The 23470-nt window shown below is 44.6% G+C and overlaps 1 protein-coding gene across 8 annotated transcripts in view; it reads left to right on the top strand.

The window, feature by feature from the left end:
* The window catches only part of CYP4F22 (cytochrome P450 family 4 subfamily F member 22), a 517355-nt gene extending 502835 nt beyond the window's left edge, over window positions 1-14520 (top strand). For all 8 annotated transcript variants that reach the window (XM_069603853.1, XM_069603852.1, XM_069603851.1 and 5 more), the window contains exons 11-13: window positions 4101-4165; window positions 13265-13347; window positions 14260-14520. In XM_069603853.1, coding sequence (XP_069459954.1) covers window positions 4101-4165; window positions 13265-13347; window positions 14260-14431 — 320 coding nt within the window. In that variant the 3' untranslated portion in view covers window positions 14432-14520. The remainder of the gene's footprint in view (window positions 1-4100; window positions 4166-13264; window positions 13348-14259) is intronic.
* The last annotated feature ends 8950 nt before the right edge of the window (window positions 14521-23470 follow it).

Here is a 23470-nt window from a genome sequence, read left to right as displayed (position 1 = left end):
TGCTGACGGACGCGGATCTTCTCTCCAGAGAAGGAGGCGCCATACTTCATCACAACCCAGAGTCGCTGAACTTGCAGCCATGGCTCCTGCAGCACTAGAGTTTGGAGGGTACGATATCCCGGCTGACTGCAGAGAGGTCCTTGCAAAAGCCAGGGCGTCCTCAACTCTCAAGTGCTACGGACATAAGTGGAAGAGGTTCTCTGTCTGGTGCCGTGCACAGAAGATCAACCCTCTACGGATTACGGCCCCTCAAGTGCTGCCGTACCTACTGTCGCTGGCCAAGGCTGGACTGGCTCACGCCTCCATCAAGATACATCTGGCTGCGATCTCCCGATACACCAGAACCACAGGACGGGCATCCTTGTGGTCCCATCGCCTGGTGAAGGAATTTATGAAGGGACTGTTCCGATCGTTCCCGCCGGTGAAGGCCCCTGCCCCGGCGTGGGAACTCAACGGGGTGCTGACCAGGCTCATGGGGGCGCCCTTCGAGCCCCTGCATTCCGCACCGTTGAAATTCCTGTCATGGAAGACTGCGTTTCTTGTGGCCATCACCTCCGCACGGCGACTGGGAGAGATCCAGGCCCTAGCCTGCAAGCCTCCATACTTGACTTTTCACGACACAAGGGTGGTGCTGAGGACGCACCCCTCTTTTATGCCGAAGGTGCCATCGGACTTCCACCTCAACGAGCCCTTGGTGTTAACTGTTTTCTTCCCGTCGCCTTCGTCACTGGCCGAGAGGACTTTTCACTCGCTGGATGTGGCTAGAGCACTGAAGTTCTACGTGGACCGCACAAAGAGTTTTCAGAAGACATCACAGCTTTTTGTGAACTTTGGACCTGTCAACCAAGGGAAGGCTCTCTCGAAGGCTTCCATTTCCAGACGGCTCTCTGGCTGCATCACGCACTGTCATCGGTTGGCAAACCGACCGTTGCCTGGCCGTCCGAGAGCCCATTGGACCAGAGCTATCGCTGCTACCACGGCGTTCTTGTCTGGTGTGCCCCTGCTGGACATCTGCAGGGCTGCTACGTGGAGGTTGACGCACACCTTCACGAGATTCTACTGCGTCGACCGGGATTCCAGGGAGGAGTCCAGGGTCAGCCAAGCAGTGCTGCGCAACCTGTTCGCCTAAGGTGAGCATGGTGAGTAGGTGAGACCTGCTTAATGTTGATTTTTGTTGTGATGCTTAATGTTGAGCCTTTTTTCCACCTCCCGTTGGTTGTGCATGCTGGAGAAGGAACAAGTTACTTACCTGTAGCTGTTGTCCTCCAGCATGGGTCTGGCATGGATTCACATGCGAACCCTCCCTCCTACCCCTCTACGGCTCTTCACTTGGTCATGCTGCCACTTTGCGTGCTACCAAATCAGAAAATGGCTGCCAGAGGCGGGGCTTAGGGAGAGGGCCGTCATTGGCTGGGGGCAGTATGACGCAGAGACCAGTGATTCGTTACTACTGAGAAAGACAGATCAGAAACAAAACTGATACTGATTTTTTTCTTTACCGAGGATTCCCGGCCTGACAACGGGGAATATTCTTGAGCATGTGTGAATCCATGCCAGACCCATGCTGGAGAACAACAGTTACAGGTAAGTAACTTGTTCCTTATGTTACTTCGTAATCTTATGCCATCACTGGGACTCTGCAATGGAACAAGGTTGACAATTACACCTCTATAAAGACACAACATAGAGGCCTGTGTAATTGATGGAACTTCGATCCTGTTCTTATACCATGCATACCTCTTATTCCATCTGACACAAATATGCCTTCCAAAGTCAAAAGAAGATAGTTACCAATATGTTTAGCCTTTTCAATTACCATTAATAAGTCACAGGGACCTACGCCCCCTTCCTGGAAGCGATCAGTGGTAATTCCGATATTTAAGAAGGGGGACAGAAGTGACCCTATGAATTGCCAACTGATATTGACCTTTAAGGTATGCTAGAATGGAGTATGTTACGCCGGGAATGGCTAGAAAGGGGTATATTAGATGGAATATTGCAGGAGAAACCACCACTTCATTAACATCAACCTGAAATCTGCCAAGGCGGTACCCTGCCTCCCACGCTATTCTCAATTTATTTTAACAAATTGATCATCAGATTGGAACAAGAGGAGACTGATGCATCCGAGGTGGGTTGCGATCCTATTCCCCTCTTGCTCTTTGCCGATGACGCCATTCATATTTCCAAAACTCCTGCTGGATTAAGTAGATATGTGGATATTTTTATAGAGGCTGCATGCACAGCAGCCTCACGATTAACAACAAAAAGACCAAATATATAGTCTTTGGCTCTCGCAAAAGCAAAAAGAAGCCAAAACTGAGTATAAAGATAGGGGGCATGTCATTGATCAGGTGGAGATCTTCAACTGTCTGGGGATTAGATTTTCAGCAAAAGGCACCTGGTCCTCCTGGATGGATCTAGTAGTGCTGTACTTTAAATTGGCTCGTTCTTTTGGGGGAAGGGCTATATCCCCTATGCCTGAATTATACAACATACAAGCCAAGGCAGCAGCAACTTATGGGGTGGAAATCTAGGGTTATACCAACTGTGTCATGTTACAAATAACCGAGAATACATTTTTGAAGAAATCCCTATGGCTATCTCAGAGTACGTCCAACATGGCTCTGCACATTGAACTAGCTCAAACTCACATAGTCGACACGCTGGTTCGTAGAACTACGCTACATTGGGCACAACTCTGGTCTATGCCAGAGTTATTAAAATATAGAGGCACCCTTGTTGATGTTCTCTCGGAAGCCGGTGGGAGGAATATCCAGTGTTGCATCCATGTTCGGGATGAACAGAGCACCTTGACTTTGAACCCTCTCTGAACGAACCATCGGGACCAAATCCTTGATCCAGCACAGATATCTGGCAAGGTCACAGGGAGCAATTTTTTGTTATTTCATATTAACGGCCAAGCACGGAAATATCAAATCTGTAAATCAGCCCTATGGAAGGAAGCTTACTTGGATAACATTAATATACCGCTGATGAGAACAATATATATGAAACACCGACTGGGTATGTTATTTCTTTATTTGTCTTGAAACTTCACGAAACCTGTATATCTGATATAGAAAAGACTGCATTTGTCTGTTCTTATAATACGGCACGTAGGCAAAGGTATCTTAAACCGGCTTTACTGATATATAACACTAGGCACTTACATGAGGCACCTGCATTGTCTAGAAGTACGGCCGATGATCTAGTGGTGTTTGCGATTTCCCATTGGATCCATCGGGCTTGGTCACTTAGAAAAAAAATCTGTAATCGACTGTAATGGTTCTGTACGTTACATAAGATATGGACTCTAATTGGACTAGACATCTAATTATTTAGTATGTTTTTATTATACAAGGGCAGGAATAGAGAGGTATTTATCATGTTCACCAAATCTCTGTAATTGTTACAGATTAACGTAGCTCTGTCTCTGGTATGGAGCCCACTACTTGAATGCACTGACCCTTTTTTAAGACCTATTGCTATATGATTTTTAATGGTTTTAACGGTTGATTCTTGTATGTTTGGATGATCAATTGTGGTTTGGATGTACATTCATGACACAAGCCAAAATGAAGTATTTTGATGACAATGATGGATCCCCCTCGCCCCCCACTGGACAATCAGCACTTGCCCCTACAAGAAACGGATGCTTCAGACATTCTTTAATTAAAAAAAGAACATGCATTAGCTCTCCACAAGGCCACTCTCATAAGTGCAAATCCCCTTTCAGTGTTGGTTATGTCACTGTAACCAACAGTGATAAAGATTTGCACTACTGCAGCAGCTTCACGGATAAATAAACAGCCCCAGGTGGCATTCCAACCAAGTCAGTAATGGCGTTCCTACTCACATTAAGGGACCCTTGCTTCGCTTGGGGCACAGTGGTTGGAAGACGGCTGTTACCGGAAGCGAGGGCCTGACACCGCAGGATATATCACCTCATTGTTGCTTATAAGGCCTTTGTTGTTTGTGTAGCACTTTGCTTGTAAGGGACTCCTGGTAAATGCTGTAATGCTGTGAAATGTCTTTGGGGGCTTCAACCCCGTTGTATTTAGAGGTGTAATCTAAGGTTTTCTTATCTTCCCCTTCAGGAATCACCTGCTTGATCAGTATCTATGGGACTCATCATAACCCTGCTGTCTGGCCAGAGCCTGAGGTTCGAATTACACGTTTTAAATTGGAGTTCTAATATATGTTATTAGGCGAGCGGGGTGTGGCGTCCTCCCAGACAATGAGGAGGCTTGGAACAGGGTCCTTACCACGCAGGGAACAATCTCGCTCCAAGCCTCCTCGGAGCGGGAGGCCGCCATCTTCCCTCACCGGGACCAAAGGTAAGTGCACTCCCTGCATTCCCTCCCCCTTAACCCCAACCCCTTTTCCATATATCCGAACCCTTGCCTGCCCAAACCCGTCTTACCTGAGCTCCTCTTTTCCTTGCTGGCACCGGAAACAGGAATGTTCCCGGCCCATCTCCACACGCGATCATCCACCATGGAAATGGAGGAGGGACTATGTGCAGTCTATTCTTCCTTTTCATGCCGGTCATTTTGTTTGTTTATTTCTTTGCATTAATTTCAGTGGCCGCCATGAAAAGGGAAAAGGGCCTATGTGTTCCTTGTTAAGTTTTACCTTCAAGTATGCTCATTTTGTTGCTTTGAAGTACTGTTTGACTAATGACGCCATTGGCTTTCCCACCCTGTCTTCCAACAAGGAGCAGACTGGCGGGTAGTCTCATATGCACACAACCTGCTGCCAGGCCACCCCTTCTGCTTCTTTCTCTTCCTGCGACCTGCTAGACGTTTTATCTTGAGCCCATTATATGAACATATTCATTTTGTGCTGCCCAAGTTTGGCTTCTGCTTCCCTCATCGTGTCCGTGCCCCTATGACTCATAGAGCACTCCTTTGCTTCCTAAAGCTAGGTTGGTGCTCAAGAAGTACCCTAATATTAATTTCCATGTTTATATCCCCCGCCCCAGCCCCGCATAGGCCAAGTGTCTAATCGAGACCGTCATTCCTATGAAAGATGAGGCATGTGCATATTGTTTGCATCATTCAAATATGTAGTAGAATTAGAGGACACTCGAGAAGATCTTGACGCTCCACTCCTGGGCAAGCCTCACGGAATCAAAAGAACATTTTGGTTTTAAATAATTAAAAAGGTAGAACTTGTTATCCATGGAAAGGGTCCCAGGAGCCGAATTTTGTGTGAAAGAGCCATTCCCAGTATATACCCCAATGACTCCACAACCTTCTCTTCCACCAATGTGCGCTATTTCTTCAATTTCACAAGTGCTAATCACCACATTTCATCCACTACCATCTATTCATTATGTAAAATACATCTTGGCCAAATCTACTTCTGATTTTGGATTAAGATGACATGTGCCGCCTTTAATCATCTCTTCCCATGACACGATCAGTAATTACTGTTTTATTGACACAGTTTTATTTCATGTATCATGTGATCTTTTGCTCTTTGGCGCACCAGCTCTACTTCTCGGTGCCTACATCATGGCTTGTGATAAGTGCCATGTGATTGCTAAAACATCTTGGACGTCCTCATGGTTCTTATTCTTGATCGTGGCACTAGTAATGGCCATTTGATGACTAGTTCATGCCAAAATGCAAACCTTCATCTCTGGTTTATGACATTTGCTTCATTCTACCTCATTAAATCTTTTAAGCACCAGAGTAAAATGCATGGGTATTAAACAACTCCAGTAATTTGCATAATTAATTTCAGCCTGTTTTCAGGGATGGGAGTAGGGTGGTCCCATCCTTTAAATAGATCCATGTGCTGATATGCAACATTATAGACCCTGCATGAGTAGCCTTTTTAGTGAGCCCCTCGCCCACGCCCAGGAGTTTTAACCAGGAAGATTCCATGACTCTGCACTTTAATTCCAGTCTCTTTCCTTGGTAACCTACACAAACCTGAGGTCTTATTTCTGGTGTATGTACAAAGAGCTACCACAGCCAAACGGAAAGGTGAATTACGGCAATAAGTGCCCCAATTGTTAAACCTAATCCAGAGATGGCCAAAGAAATAGCTCTTACCTTCCTGTAGGACAAGCCCCTTGGGTTCCTTGCGAGGTGGAACGATTGTGATTTCCTGGCACAGGCCATAGCAAACACATGCTTGTGCATTCTATGTTCAAAGTGATATTGGCCCCTGACCATGTGAAGCATATTCTTCCACTATTCAACATAGTGTTTTGGCAGAGTGATCAATGGTCAACTCAAAGCCAAAGTCTGGGGATGAGACAGCTTTATTAAATAAATAGAAAAGCTAAGGGATTAGGGCTAGCAGAGGTCTGGTATTTTGAATTCAAGAAACATAAATCAAGCTTTCTCTAAAGGGCCATGGTCCTGAGACATTCCCCGTCTTGTGTTGAGTAGAACGTTGCGTAGTCGTTGCGGGTTTAAGTGCCATTCTGTCGTTTAGTGCTTGAGTTGGATTGCATGTCAGAGAACATGTCAGGATTTTTTTTACACAAACCCTCCTCACCCTGATGCTGTAGGTTCTCTAAGCATAGCCTGCTCAAAGTGGTAGTCTCTCTAAGATCTTAGCAACAATTACAGAGGGCCTTGGGGTATTCCGGTGTAACTCTTTGTGTTGGGATAGGTTATTTATAACGCGCTTAATGCCCAGAGGTTTCTAAGTGCAGACCTGGGGATCGAACCTGTGTCACTCTGTGTCGTCTTGCTTCCAAGGCGAGCACGTTGCCCCTGGGCTATATTCCGGAGACTCTGTAGGCTGCAGATATTCATAGCATTTCTCTATGGTGTCTCAACCACAGTTCTATCGTACTGTACTTGTATTGCAAACTTCTGCTGCTTAGTTAATTTCTCTTTCTATTTTCTGGTACGTTCCTTCCCTCTACTCCGCCTGTACTCTGCCATGCTTTGCTCTGTTCCTCTTGCTCTGTTTTTTCCTCCACTTACCTGTTCTCTTTTCCCCTTCTAATGACTACATTCCTGCTCTTTAGCTCTTGACTATCACCACCTTCCTTGCCACTCCTCTTTTCCTCATCAAGTTCTGTGTCTCCTTAGTGCCATTCTACTCTTCTGCTCCTCCCACTTTCCTTCATGTATTCTTTACCTTCTCTTCAATGTTTCACTCAGCCTCTGTCACCTCCTGACTGCTCTTTTAAGCCTCCACTGTCTCCTTTCTGCTCTGTCCTCCTCACTTCATTGTCGCGTACTATCCTGCTCTAGTCCTCATGCCTCCAATTACTCACTCCCATCCTTCTAATTGGTATCTGCCCACATTTATATACTAGTGGATTCATCTGCAGCAGAGTTAAGTGCGTAATTGACTTAGCTGGCCGTACTCAGTACACAAGCATTGTCATTAAAGCATTTATTGTGTAACTACAAACTGTCCATTGGATTTGTTTTTCTGTGTGTGTGTCTTGGCACAGCTCCATGGTCCCAAGCCTTTGTCTAGGCAGGCCACCATCTTGAATGCATTCCGAGTTGACACAGCCTCTCCGTGGCTTTTTCAAGTCCTTTCTAACATGTCATGAGTGATGTAACATTCCCTCTTGACCCCTGTTTCCTGCTGACTCCAGCAGTCCTGATTTGTGGGTGCATGCGGTAGCAAACACTGTGACTGAACACTTTTGATTAAACCATTCTGCCAGGCTTACTGAATTTAGCCTGGAGGAACCCGTGGTTCCTGGCTCGCTGTTGGATGAGACCATGATCACATTTCTTTTTACAGTATTATTTTCCTTCTGTCTGAAGGACAAGATCTGTGCCATGATATCTTAAGTATACTTTTAGTAAACGTAGCAAGATCTTTCTGCATGTTATCATGTCCTGTTCCCTCATTAGGTACAACAATTTTCTCCTGGCATGAGGTGCGGGCTCCTTTTTACCTTGTTAGGGAACCCCCAGGGATTTGTGGGTGCTCAAACTCTGTAGGCAAGGAGTGGCCAAGACAACCTGTGGGATCCAACATGTCCTCCTTCCGGACCTACTTCATGGAATGAGTGGTAGCCTGCGGCACCCATAGTTTTATGCTCTAGCTTTAGACATGGTACTTCCTCACACTAGCCACAGGAAGGTTACAGAGAAACACAATTTCACAGTGTTGGGATGGTGAGGGTATTGGAAGGGGCTGCACACAGGAAAAGATCTTCTGCTCTACCTTCTGATCCTCAGAAGGAATAGGTGTTAGCCTATGCATTGCATTCCCTGGATCAGGGTAACGCTTAACCTACTATCCAGGCAGGAAATGAGATCCAAGTAGTCTGTTTGATTAAAGGGGGGAGTGCTTCTTTAGAATGTTTGTGGAAAACATATGGCAGTATCTAACCTCCTCTTCTTGGAGCATCCACTCCTTGATTTGTTGTCGGGTGAGAGAGTATGGGGTATTGCTTTGATTTCTGACCAATAGAAGGAGAGAAAGAGAGGGTGAAATTTGATCTGAAACTTCAGATTTCTTGAGTGCTTGTCAAAGTGTCAAGTAAAACAGCAATGTGTAGCATTGTTAAGAAGGGCTCAATGGCAGTCAGGAACACACTTTGAAAGTAGGATTGTAAAATGAGTTTGTTGGGGCCAACATATGGAAGAACTGCTGGGGCCTAGAAGAGCAGATTCTCTAAAGTTTCAGCTGATACTGTTACCTCGGAGATTCCTCAACATGTAAAGGGAAGATTAAAGGCTTCTAATGACGTCTAAAAAACCAAGATAAAACAAATATTTCAACTCTGTATCTAGGAAATAAGTCTAGCTTATAGGATCTGCAAACCAATGGAGGAACTATGTAAGACAATAAAAAGCCAAAACGTGGGTGCCAATTGCCATGGACGCTATGATGAGAGTTCATCATGAAGAGAATATTCTGCTGGATCACTAAATATGCCCGGCCAGCACCAGTGAGATTGTTGATTAGTCATTAATCAAAGAAGTTTGTGCAAGGTCCATCATGTGCCACCAGAGGTATACAGCCGCAGTAAGTGTTCTGTCTGTCAGCATGCTAGCACCAAGAACTAATCAGCAATCTTCCACCATGCACCTGAACATTGCCCGTTATCATCCATAGTGGACAGTGTTTATAACTCCCTTGGAAGTTTGAATGTGACACACATTGAGTTGGGCCATATTAATGCATGTTACTTAGAGTATTGCAAAGGGACAAACCCCTATTCACGATAAGGTGACAGAGTTGGCTAAGGATCAAACTGCTGGTTTGATTTATTGTAAACAACATAGTCCAGAGGGGGGGAAGCAAGGACGCCAAGAGCACCTCAGCCTCTCAGCTCCCAGCATCAACTCGCCAGTAGAACCTCGGGTTAGAAGAAAACACAAGGGAGTCCACAGGCAATGCTAGAATGTCGCTCATTGAGTTCCACAGGCAATGCTGGGAGCTCCATTGTTAGGCAGAATCATATGCAGTACCCTTTGGGAACACTACACACAACTACAAGTGTAAGTACAATTTCACCTTTGGTACAAGCCTGTACTACACAGTAAAGTGGTAGCGATGGCGGAGCAGCCAGACTTATCTCAAGAGTAAAGTGAGCAGTATCAAATAGTTACACAAAGGACAGCAATTACTATGATTCAAACAAACACTTATTCAAGGATTCTGAGTAAAAGAATATACATTTATTTACACCATCATTTATAAAAAAAGTTCACTATCATAAAGCAGCAGAAAATCACAGTCTTAATATACTACAACAACCCCCATTCAATTCTGGACAAGTTAGGGTAAACATGAAGTGTGAGCTAAATGGCACTCCAGCAATTTAAAAGGGAGGAAAATACAAGGTTATTCAAAATCAATAGCACCAACAAGTTATAGGCTGGGCAAATCTAGAAAAGGCTACTACAACTAGGATTCAAGTCAATAGATCTGGGCCAATGTTAATGGTTCAGAGTGTTTGCAGAGGATCACACAGTTTAAAGTAGTTTGCGGTTAAGTCTTTGCCAAGAGTTCAAAATGAAGTTGGTCGGAGGAAAAGTGCTGAGGCAGTTGTTCCTGGCAGTTCCAGCAGGCTCACGGTTCCTGAAGTTTCAGTCGTGGTGACAAGAAGTAGGATGGCTGGTGGGTCCTGCACTGCCCAGGGAAGAAGCCAGCAGCGTAGCAAAACCACGAATAAAGGGTGCATGCCTTAAAACCCAAACTGTTCTCCTCCCACTGGCTATCCGATCTACTGCAGCGATGTACAGTAAATTCGACCAGGATGAGGACTGGTGTTTGGCAAGCTGGTTGTTCCCACCAAGCTCAAGGGGAGAAGATTCCTTGCAGATCTCCTCTGTCGTCGAAGTTTCAGGCGATTCGGACCTGCAGCAGGGTTTCACCGGGCGTCCAGTACTTGCAGCAGTCGTCTTCCTTCAGCTTCTCATTGGTTCTCTCGTTCCAGTGGCGACTCTGCCTTCCAGTCCCAGAGACTGGCTTTTTATGCAGCAAATCCCCCATTCACACAGCCTGGCTGTCAATCACACAGCAGGGTGGCTGTCCTGGCAGGGCAACCACCTAGCCAATCAAACTAGAGTGCAACTTGGGTCTCCAAGGAGACCCTGTGCAGGGTGCCTCAAACCCCTCCCTCCCTTCCTGCCCACCCAGATACTCAGGCGCATAAGGAGGGCTTCTGTGCAGAAGCCCACCAAAGGACGATGAACAAAGGAACCAACCCTGTTTGGCGCGCAGAGTAAAACACTAGAAAGACCTTTACACAAAGATATGGCAAACAACTCGACCGGAACCAAGTAAAATTAAAAATGGATTACCGGGTTTGAATTTGAGGCTACCACCAAAGCCTCTAACGGTACCAAAGGCTATTTTCATAGTCTGCAGTAGAATAAAAATGGTAGATACCACTGCCACCAGCCAAATCTTACAGAAAGGGAAACATACTAATGTTTCATGAGAATCAGACAAAAGGGGATAACTATTAACCCCTCCAGTACTCTATGGGAAGATATGGTATACTGGGTCTGTAAATTTAAAAAGACTAGTAAAGTCAATGGCAGCTTTACATGTTCTGGGAGACAGTAGTCAGTCCCAGTAAATAGAGTTTAAAGTGGGAAGTCTGAAAAGACAATCCTGTGTCACTGCACTAAAGGCGCCGGGTAACACACAGTAAAAATATTATGCCTATGAGGTGGGTGAGACTCCATAGCCCATGAGCAAAAAATGTATAACACACAGCAAAACACATGTAAGAGTGGGAATAAAAGGCTCAATCCCTTACCAGATGAAACCATTTAACCCTAGAAATCCAGAAAAGCTGCTGAGGGACTCAAAAGGTAAGGGAAATTAGTTATTCTGGAGAATTCTCCCTAACACTCATGTACAATGTTGCTCACTGAGTTCCATACGCAATGCTGTGAATGCCATGTAGGTTGTTGCACATTGAGTTCCACAGGCAATTCTAGGAACTCCACATAGGATGTGGCTCACTGAGTTCCACAGGCAATGCTGGGAGCTCCATGTAGAATGTTGCTCATTGAGTTCCACAGGCAGTGATGGGAGCTCCATGTAAAATGTTGCTCACTAAATTCCACAGGCAAAGCTGGGAACGCAATGTAGAATGCTGGTCAATGAGTTTCACTGGGAATGCTGGAGCACCATGTAGAATGTTATTCACTGAGTTCCACAGGCAATGCTGGGAGCTCCATGTACAATGCTGCTCCTTGAGTTTCACAGGCAATGCGGATAACGCCATGTAGAATGTTGCTCACTGAGTTCCACAGGCAATGCTAGGAGTTCCATGTAGAATGTTGCTCACTGAGTTCCACAGGCAATGATGGGAGCTCCATGTAAAATGTTGCTCACTAAATTCCACAGGCAAAGCTGGGAACGCAATGTAGAATGCTGGTCAATGAGTTTCACTGGGAATGCTGGAGCACCATGTAGAATGTTATTCACTGAGTTCCACAGGCAATACTGGGAGCTCCATGTACAATGCTGCTCCTTGAGTTTCACAGGCATGCTGGGAGCTCCATGTAGAATGTTGCTCACTGAGTCCCACAGGCAATGCTGGGAGCTCCATAAAAAATGTTGCTCACTGAATTCCATAGGCAAAGCTTGGAACGCCATGTAGAATGCTGGTCACTGAGTTTCACAGGCAATGCTGGGAGTGCCATGTAGAATGTTATTCACTAAGTTCCACAGGCAATGCTGGGAGCTCCATGTACAATGCTTCTCCTTGAGTTCCACAGGCAAAGCTGGGAACGCAATGTAGAATGCTGGTCAATGAGTTTCACTGGGAATGCTGGAGCACCATGTAGAATGTTATTCACTGAGTTCCACAGGCAATACTGGGAGCTCCATGTACAATGCTGCTCCTTGAGTTTCACAGGCAATGCTGGGAGCTCCATGTAGAATGTTGCTCACTGACTTCCACAGGCAATGCTGGGAGCTCCATGAAAAATGTTGCTCACTGAATTCCATAGGCAAAGCTGGGAACGCCATGTAGAATGCTGGTCACTGAGTTTCACAGGCAATGCTGGGAGTGCCATGTAGAATGTTATTCACTAAGTTCCACAGGCAATGCTGGGAGCTCCATGTACAATGCTTCTCCTTGAGTTCCACAGGCAATGCTGGGAGCGCCATGTAGAATGTTGCTCATGAAATGGTTCAGCAGTACTGATCTGGGAACAACAGAGCTAATATATAACATACCCCTTTTATAAATCCAGTGAAGGTGTCCCCTGAAATAATTTGTAGCTCTCTGTGCCGCTGATGTAATCATTCTACTATTCTAATTGAAACATGCAAACTCTATAACTGAATTCCATATTGTACCCAAGCCATTTACCAGGCAAAACTATGGAACCTCCTCCCCATCAACATCAGACTCGCCCCTCCACACTCCTACAATTTAGAAAAGAACTCAAGAGCCACTTCTCCAAGTAATGTAATCTCTCCTCCTCAATGCCTAGGCCATCACAGCGCCCCTCGTGCCATCTGATTCGCTAGACCCCACCCCTCTCCTTCCCGCCACCCGGTAAAGCTATACCCCTCCACTATGCCCCTCTGTATTCTACCCGCACTGTTTATCTGTTCTGTTGTTACCTCTGAAAAGCACTCCGTTATGTATCTGTATTGTTGTATACCTCTGTGAAGGGCTCTTTTGGTTCTCAAAGGTAGGTCCGGATCCTACTTTCACGTAGCTGTTCAACAATTTACTTCCTATTTACATAGGAATTTGTTTGTTATTTTCCATATGCATCTAACCCAAATCACATTACATTTGCCTCATAACTTTGTAAAATAAGTGTCTTGTTTGCAGATATACAACCCCCATCGATTTGAGCCCGAGAACTCCAAGGACCGAGCATCTCATGCTTTTATACCTTTCTCAGCAGGGCCAAGGTAAATATTGACTCTCTGCTCTGTTTCCATAACGCCTGATGGCGCACTGTCAAATCTATTTACAGCGATCCATAGCTTACAGCTAGTATTTAATCCCAAGCAAAATGTATAAATTGCACAGAGGGAACCCTTAATTTTGCACTACCATGCAAACAAGTCACCTCTGCATTTTTAGTCATTTGTACTACGAAGTGCAAACCAAAGGCGAAATCGCCTGTACGCCTTTGTTTTTGCACTTTGTTATGCAAAATGGTTAAATGCCACCTACAAGTCATGCATGGCAGGCAGTGTTCTCGATGGATCGTAATGGATTCTGTGGCAAAAGCAGTCTGATTACTTACAGAGAAAGTCAGATAATTTGTGCTAGCATGACAAATCATGTTTTAGTAAAAACATGTGTATGGCGGTGTGCACGGCTCTGGCGGATACAGTAAATCTGTTCCGTGCCCCTGCTTCCTCCCACAGCATGCAAATCAATGAACATATGGCACCACGTAACAAACATGCCCATGGTGAACATGACCCATGTGATGTCTTAAATGGCACATTTTTTGATAGGCTTAGGTTAGTTCCTCAGAGATGCTGTGTACTCCTGAGGAATGTGAGCTCGATAAACTGTCGGGTTGGGTTGTGTGGGGTGGTGGGCAACCTTTTGGTACATATGGTTGAAATATTGTTGAAGTTGTTCATGCAGGATGGTCGAGGGTTGTAGGGTAACCAGGGTAAACCGAGTGCAATATTTTCTAGGGAAGGTTTACGAGATGGTGGAGGTTTATGGATGATTGGAGCTTGATCTATCCATGGGTACCAAGGGGAATGAAAGTGATCTGTGCTCCCTGGCATGTTCGCTGGGTTCACATTGCGCATCTGAATGTTTTATTATGATTGACCATTTCTTCCTTGAATCCAAAGGAACTGCATTGGGCAGAACTTTGCATTATCCGAGATGAAGGTGGTGCTGGCACTTACGCTGCTCCGATTCAAGGTGATGCCGGACGACACCAAGACCATCCGTCGGAAGCCAGAGCTGATCCTGCGAGCAGAGAATGGACTTTGGCTCCGGCTGGAACCTGTGAATGCCTGAGTTTGAGGATCGAGACCATCTTCTTAGTGCCTTTCTTATGCTCATTGTGTGAACTACTGAAATACAAATAAAACTAAATATAAATCTTTCCTAATGTGCTTAATAGTGAAAACAAGCCTTTGTGTAGGAACATGCACCTTTCTTCAAGTCCACTTATCTATAACTTTATGGTGTCTCTGATCAGATGAACTAATTTAGATCTACATTCCTCCCTCTACCCCTCATGATTCAGAATCCTCTAATCCTTGATAGTTAATATGGGAAATCTGTTTTATCCGCAAGCTCTAGAATTCCACTGCACAACCACTGCCGGGCCCATTGCTTTCCTTTACTGCTTGTCTCCTCATATATGACGTTTCTCATTTTCCTGAAACACGGGAGAATGACCCCCCCACATACAAGGGGATTGCATTGGTCGTTCAACCCATAGTTGACCCTCGATACCATTTGACTGAGCGTGATAGATTTCTGAAATTGGGTCACCTGGATGACAGATATGGGATTACTTTCTAGTACAAGATGGATCTATACAGTTGTGGAGGCAGCTTCCGGTGCCGGGAGCAGTTGCTAAGTGACTCCTGATTGGTCCTGAGAGCGGGTCCTTGTGAGAGCCATCATTAAGTAGTTTCAAAGCCCAGGTGCAAGGGAATATTTGTCAAAACCAAGCGGATAGCCTTGATAGGGCTAGGAGATCTCTTGAGGCCAACCCAGTCGTCTGCCGATGGAAATCTCCTTTAAGAGTAGGAAAGCAAATGATCACAGTAGCCAGAACAATGGGTTTGCTACTTTATCAGTTTCCTCAGCAAGACTGCAGAAGGAAATAAACAGTTGCGCGGCTTGCGCAAATGCATTGTATCAATTCCATTGTCACAGAAAGAAGGAAGAAATAAATGTCCATTTCCCACATGAGAAACACTCAGCAGAGAGAATAAAAGTAATACCCATTCCCTAAGCTTTCCCGAAAGCATATACACATTTAGAACACACTGGGATCACATAGTGGTCCATAGGAAAATAGCCAGCATCACGTTAGGCGGGTGAAGGCATATATCCAGCCCAATCCAATATGGCAGCTGACCATGCTAAAATGTTAACTAGCCCCCTGAGAGACCAACTGAGCCTGAGCACGTGGCCTAATCGACAAACAGCCCAGTTCAATAAGCCCAGTTGCAGGATATTACCAAATGGGCAAAGTCGCTAAATAAGAAAAGTAGCCAGCACAGTAGTCTCGTCATTCTTTGGGGCAGTGAACTAGCAGAGAGCAGCAGACTCTCAGTGACCAGAACTGTAGAAAGTCCAAATACAATGACTAGGGCAGAGTGCTGGAAAGAGTTCCTGATGTGTGGTGATCCAAGAAAAGCATGGAAGAGGGAGAACGGATTATCCAGTTGGGGAGGAAAAATGGTACCCATTTGGATAGACAGTCAAGGGGTGCCATCTTGGAAGTGGGTGGAAGAGTGGAACAGAGGGACGTTTTGAAGGCTAAAGAACAGGGAATAGAAATAATTTCCACGTTTCAAGCGTTACTGTCAGGGAAGAGGCAACCGAAGTGGAAGTGCAATCAAAGAACATTTTGAAGCCTTCAGGGACAGGAGTAGAGGTTGTGAAGAAGGAAAGAAGGATATTACCTTAGAGAAGGAATCCATTGGTGTCACCTAGGAAATAAGTGAGGCTGGGAAGCAGTGGCGAGGTTTGAGTGATGAGAGAGATGAGTTTGTTTGGGAAGGGGCAAAAAGGGTAGAAACTTGAAGAGTGAAGTGAGGAATATCCACAGGCAAGCCAGACGAAACAGTAATAGGCCCAAGAGGGAGACTAAACCCAGGGAAAAAGTAATGGGAAGGTGAGAGAAGAGGACAGGGCCAGCTTGAAGGAGTAGATGAAGTAGATAGACCAATGAGAAGGCTGGTAGTGAGGGCAACCATCAATAGTGGGGGTAGCAGGAACTGAGTAAGACTGGCGCGTAAGGATGGGGTATCACTCAGGAGGATTGGGAGTGATGTAGTGTACTGGAGAATAGGAGTCTGCTATACCATGGGGCTATTGAGAAAACCTAAACTAGTATTTATAGAGCAGGAAAGGTGGTAGAGAGAGGTTCTAATAGCACAGAGGGAAAGGGGTACCACCTCAGAGAGAGACTTATCACACAGAGAGAGCAAAGGGGACAGAATACACAAATGAGAGAGTATTGAGAAGGCGGTGGAATAAGATAGTGTAGTACTTGTGTTTAAGGAGGAGGAAAAGGAAAGCATTAACGACTTAAATTAACGGGAGGAGATTGAAGAGTTGTTGGGAGGGGAAGACAGAAGCAGATTATCAGGAGGATGAACAAGACTGGCTGCTGGAAAGGAGGAACACCTCTAAACATCTGATGCTAAGAGGGGAGCTCACTTCTTAACAGAAAGTCAGAAGGAAAAGAAGGGTGTAGAGGAGACTGCGAGAACCACTATACAATGTAGGAGAGAAGGGGGGGGGGGAGTGAAAATAGGGCCACACTTCTTGGGGCCAGAAAAGCTCCCTGGAAAGCAAGTCGCTCTTACCCATGTGAATATAAAGTTCCAAACTCACCACCCTGGGAGAACGACCATCAAAACACATATGAGGCAGAGGTCTAGCAGGCCCCAAACATCATTCTGCATGAGAGCTGGGCACCTATGGCAAAGGACATCCTAAGGACCAGAAGAGGGCTTCGAGATAAACCAACATCCTCTCGGAGAAGCTTGCTGGAGGGAAGAAGCATGCCTGGAGAGATTTGCTTTGCAGATTTGTGAAGACTAGGAACTTTGGTCTTTTGTTGCCACATGCTATGGTATGCATTGAACTTGGATACCACTATTCCTGTGAATCCCTTTGTTAGAAGCCCTCTTGTAATTGACCCTCACTTTAGACATGAATACTTTGGATAGGAAGCCACCAGTTTACTTTTGGCTATCCTTATTATCCTGACAGCCTCATTATTTCATTTTCCCAGGATCTTGGCACCTTATGTTTGGTTGAGCATTTGCATTAATAAATCACTTATCCTTTTGTTTGTGTCTCAGTTCAGGTAGCACATTGATGAGGTAGTGATTGCACATCTGCCTCGCCACACAGGTCTCGGGCATTGTAAAGGAGTTCAGGTCAATGCTGGCTGGTGGATATTTTTATAGAAGGAGCATTCATCTTTTCCCTGAGCATGAGCAAAGGCCAACCTGCTGCATCCCTAAGCCCCAAGACATTTTTATAAATTGAGTTATTGGATTCAAATTGTATATTTTACAGCACAAATAAAAAATCCATACAATGAAACAGCTGCTATGTAGGTAACCCGTGAAACATTTCAGTAGATGGTGTTTTACCAACAGTACACATCAACATGTTGACATCGCCATGGTGGCCGTGTCCACAATATATGCCAGCAGTTCCAAGATAATACAGTTTCTTGATTATGTAGCTAGAAAATATGCTTGTAACAATCCCAGTATAAACCACTTTGATGTCGTTTGTGGGCAAAATAAATGCCAGCATTCCCATTGTAAATCAAAATGGTTATGTTCTGCCCGTAAAATAAAGCTGCACCCCCATTGTAACTCTTATTTTGTAATGTATCACTCACAATATTTTCTGGCATTGCCACTGTAAACTGTGCTGCTAGTAGGTGCCAAATTACCGCTATTCAAACACCTACACACATCATTCAAACGTGCTTTCACCTACTTATCCAGCCAATCATATTTACCCAATCATACCCACATAAACATTGTGACTAGCTTACAAGCACTGATTCAAACATGTGCACACACACACGCACACACATACCGCATGATATTAGGAACGCACATGGAAGCATTTATAAACTTAACTTAAAAGCACTTTTACATGTGCTTCACTCTTCCCTACAGTCTTAGGCCAGGTTGGGCAGCAGGTGGCCTTTTAGTAGCTGCAGACAACTGATGGAATACTTGTGGCACCCACAGCAATGCTTTCAGCAGGGGTTTCAGCTTGGTTGATAAGCAACCTGTGGCCTTGTCTGCTGTGAGCTTTGCTTGTATGTCACCACTATGCTCCAATCAATCTTCCTGAACAAAAAAAGACATGATAGCCTAAGCAGCAGGAAATCAATAGTGCTCCCAGGGCACCTACCCCCGCGTCCTCACCTATGACTCCATCACTGCTTCCATGGAGGCATCAACAGGTCCAACTAACGTACCTTCTGAGAGCTCCATCCTGAGGAAGATAGGCCATGCTCTTGCTCAGTCTTTTTCAGCCAACAGCTCTTTTGTAGATTGGCAGATTGAGAATGGACTCTTCCCACTTTAACCTCCCCCAAGTATCTCTTGGACCATTTGCTACAGTGCAGAGAAATTCCATGCACCCTTGACTTTGCTGCTCAAAGATGGGTCCATGAGACAGCTAAACCTTCTCTCCTTTGCTCAAATGCATTTGAGCTTTGCAAAGTAAAGTAAAATAAACTAAGACATGGTCTATTGATCTCCAAGCTTCCTTGACTGAATGAACCCAGACAGAGAGAGCATTACCATTGACAGTGGAATGGAGTCCTTTACCTGTTCTTGATTCTGCTTATGCCATTCATTTATTAAGCTCTTTGGGGGAGATGTTTTATGGAGGCTGTTTGAGGACCTACATCTCTGGCGTTCTATTGGCAGATATTCCTGATTTGGAAGGCTCTCGTCCAGTAAGATGTTCTTGTATGCCTTTTTTCACTGAAGCCGTACCTTAACGCAGTGTCACTACTCTTGCATGGATACATCTAAATAGGTCACAATACCCCAACTTGTTTTTTTTCAATATTGGGAACTAACCATCCCTGCACCTTCGCTTTTTTTCAGGCTTGGGAGTCAAAGGTAATCCCCAGTGGAATAGAAACAACTTGGCTTTCACTCCCCCGAACTGTGAAGCCTTAGTGCCCTCTAGCTTTCGCACCCCACAACATGATTATTGTTATGTTAATGAGATGTATACCGCAGACTGCTGCCATTTTAATGGCCTCCAAGCGCTTAGGGGATCTGAAAAGGAAGAAGGGTTGGGGGAGTGAGAGTTTTTTGCTGTGCCACTGGTAGCTTCAGTTCGGAAAAAAAGGTCACTCAACCTCATTACAAATCAGGCGGTCCGTTATTAAAGTGCCGTTATTCACATATACCGGCACTTTAGCAGACTGGCTTGACTACAGGTTTGCCGGTGGGGCACTCTTGTTATCTCCAGCTAAGAGCTTGAGGTAAGGCAGGTACCCTACTGGAAAAAAGCACCGTCATTACCGGCACCTGCAGTTACATCTGCTGATATCCTGGCGGATCTACCACCAGGATAATTGCAGCCTTTTAATGAGGCCCACTGTGTTGGGATTGCTTCTAAATGGTATGGGTTAGGTGTTGTTTTAGTGTTGTCTATATGAGAATGTTTGTGTCTCTGTGACGTAGTGCTAAGATTGGGTGTATTGGTTTGAGTGAGATTAGAGGGGGTGTGCCGATTACGGGTATGTGTGTGTTGTATGTGGTGGTTGAGCCGTGCATTTGTAGGAAAGTTGAAGGTTTTTAGTAGGATTAGTGGTGAGGGAGGTCAGTGCATGCTCTAACTTGCATTGTTTCGATAAGGCTGAATTCCTTATTTTGCAGTTTGTCAGTATTATGCTTGTCTTAAGTTGGGGCAGTCCAGTTCGTTTTGGTTTTACAATTGTTTGTGGTACCTTTCCTATTTTATTGTTGTTTTTTTTTTTCTCAGTAGTGCTTCCTGTTTTTGTGTATGAGTTAAAGAGTCAGGTTTTTAGTTGTTTTTTTTAATTTCAGATGTTCGTTCATAGTTCCTTGGGGGGTGAGTTCCAAGGTGTTTGCTGAGATGCAAGAGAACACTGATTTCGATTTCAAGTATGGCTGTGGGTCAAGATGAATATCATTACTCGATCTCATTTTTCATTTGGTTTCTAGATGGAGAATTTTTTCTTGCTTCAAATTACGCCGCTTGTCTGTGCATTGCTCTTTGTTCTATGCACAGTTTTGAAGTAAATCATTTTTTTTTACTGGTAGCCAATGTTGGGTTCTCAATGCTGGTGTAATGTGTTCTCTCTTTTTGAGTCTGAGGAGTAGTCTTGCCACTGCATTCTGTATTCTGTGTTGTGTTTTGGTGAGGTAATACAGCAGTCCAAGGTGGATGCTGTTGGCGCAGTCTATTCTTGACATGACGAGGAATATGACTGCAGGTTTTCTGTGTGAGAAGGTGAGGAGAGGTAGAATCTGATTGTTCGTAGGTGGAAGAGGCATTTTGTTATGACTGCGTTGACTTGTGGTTCCAGTGTTATTTTGTTTGCCATGAACATTCAGAGATTTGTAACTATATCAAGGTTTCCGGTTGGTTTCCCATTTCGCGAGGCTATGGAATGTGATTTTGGTCCGAAGAATTATTTGGCGTAAACATGATTTTCTGTTTGAGTTTAAGCCTGTTGGTGCTCATCCATTCGTTTGTGTGAGGTAGTACGTTTATTTGTGTCAGGCCAGGCCATGCAATAGTGGTTGTCATTGGTCTCCATTCCACAAATGAAAAGTATAGGACAGAGATTCTAGTTAAGGTGTTGGACAATAAAACTCTGTAGCCATAGCACCAACAAAAGTAAAGACACCCACCAAATTACACCATACCTTTGTTACCAGTACCCGAAGTAGAAGCCTCCATACATCATTCACAGGAGTCCTTGCAATAATGGGACATCTGAATTTGAATATGAGTAATAGAAAATGATACTATACAGACCTATTGTCCAGTAGTTGCAAAATTAGTGAAAAACAAGAGGGGTCCTGGGAGTACCTCTGCCTGTACATTAATCCTAGTTACGGTGAGCCTTACCCAGCTTCTTTAGCTCACTATCTTTCACAGATGGGAAATATCCAAAACATATCAGTCTTTTTCCTGCCCTGGGGCAGCCCAGCTTCAAAATGCTACGCAATTCTCCTCTGAACAAGAGTACCAGCAGCAACCCTAGACACATATTTCGGTCTGGTTGGACCTCATCGGTAGGGTGGAGCTGTGCCTCTAAGAATTTTTAGCAACTGGTTGACGTCTGGATGCCCCTAGTAATTTAGGGTGCGACCAAAAGTTACTTAAATTATGCAAAAAACAAGAGGGGTCCTGGGAGTCCCTCTGCCAGACATTTGTCCTGGTTACGAGAGCCTTACCAGATTCTTTAACTCACTATCTTTCACAGAGGAGAAATATCCAAAACATATCGGTCTTTGTCCTGCCCTGTGGCAGTACAGCCCTGAAATGTGGGGCAATTCTCCTCCATTTCCCTTCCCAAATAACCAGCTCTCTACCCACTCCTTATAAATGATCTTAAGTGTGCGAGGGCAATGATTATCTTGTGGTTATTGCCTACCAATAACTGTAACGAAAACTCCTCTGAGGAAAGGTGTTCATTTGTCGAGACAAGAGAAAAAGCCCATGGCAAATCTATCAAATATTTGGTGCGACAGGAACCCAGTACGTGGGCAGTATTAAATTAAATGATCCCAAGTCTCTAGATTCCCTGCACCTTACAAAGGCAACACTTTCTCTGATCCTTTGTCAGCCCCCTTCTGGGTCCCCAGGTTTTCAATGTATGCAGTTGATTCAAGCTGAATTGCATAAATTAAAGTCTCAAATTATAATCTGGGAAGCATTTTAAATAAGTGGGGATGGTATCCTATTTGCTAATGGTTTGAGGATATTCGTTCAAGGAAACATAAGCCTGGATTGCTTCACTTTGCTTAATATGTCTGTTTTGCAGAAGTGTCCGGCTAAACCTATGCTTTCCAAGAAAACTGCTATTTGGTAGCTACCTTTTGGTAAAGAAGAACAGCAAAACATTTCATATACACAAAATGGTAGTAGGAGTAGTAGTAGTTTGTAATTTATATAGAACTGTTATCCCATTAGTATGGCCTCAATGCTCTTTTGGGGGAAGTTTGATGCCACTTCAACATGTCAGCAGAAAGTCCTAAAACAAAAGATATGACTCTTCCTCTTCCTTGAACAGGTTCTCAGTTCAACGATAGCAATAAAATTGTCTTGGTCAGGATGATTTTTGCTACACTGATAACTTCTAAAGAAATATAGCTTCTTTATCACAGCTCTACACCGTTCTTCCTGTAGCACCACAAACAACATTAAGTGTCTCTGCCAGAACCACCTGGTAGCACTTCTTCAACTTCCTCCTGGTCTACTTCCATGCCAGTCCTACAACATCAGTTCACACCTGGTCTACTTCCATGCCAGTCCTACAACATCAGTTCACACCTGGTCTACTCCCATGCCAGGCCCACTTCTTCAAAGGATTGCCATCTGGGTATACTCCCCTGCCCGAACAGCGTTTCACAACAAGTGTTTTTGTGGTTAAGATCAACTGACAAATTCAAAACAGCTTCACTGGGTACAACAAATTGCAACTTCAAAACGATACAGAGAAAACAAGATTCACATTGGTGCTATTTAATAATGATGCTTCTCTCCATCTGGATATCTTTTCCCAGAAGGCCAGTCTTTTTACCACTCTTGTTTCCCTACCACACAAGTAAACATTGACTGACCGGGATAGTGTCTTCATGCTTCTCCCTTGGGTTTGGCAATGTCGGTTTATCCCAGCATGTACCACATGTTGTACAAATTATGGGCAACATGTTTCGGAGCATACAGACCCTTAATTAGCCCCCTTCTGCTGTTGGCAATATTGGCTGCGTTGTATTTGCCTTAGTCTTAGTCTCTCTTGGCTTAGGCAATGCGTGTAGGTATTAACTCTCAACTAAGTTGCCCCTTCAGGTTGCTGTGTTTTCCACAGACTCACCCCTTGAAGGTTACAGTCATTTGGCTTTGTTATAATTAAATTCTGCAGCTTTTTCATAGTTCGACATTAAAACTTAAGTTGAGAATCACACACAAATTATGCATCTGCTGCTTAGTAATATTTTGGTATTCTTAACCAATTTGGGTATTACTTTTACTTCTATGCGAGTGCTTCTTCTGCTGCCTGGTAGTAGTTCGGTATTCCAAACCAACTTGGGAATTACTTTTACTTCTACA

This window comes from Ambystoma mexicanum, chromosome 3q (genome assembly GCF_040938575.1).
Source record: "Ambystoma mexicanum isolate Mex_15411 chromosome 3q, UKY_AmexF1_1, whole genome shotgun sequence".
NCBI lineage: Eukaryota > Metazoa > Chordata > Amphibia > Caudata > Ambystomatidae > Ambystoma > Ambystoma mexicanum.
Note: the sequence above shows the minus strand (reverse complement) of the source record. Positions and strands in the feature narration are given on the sequence as shown.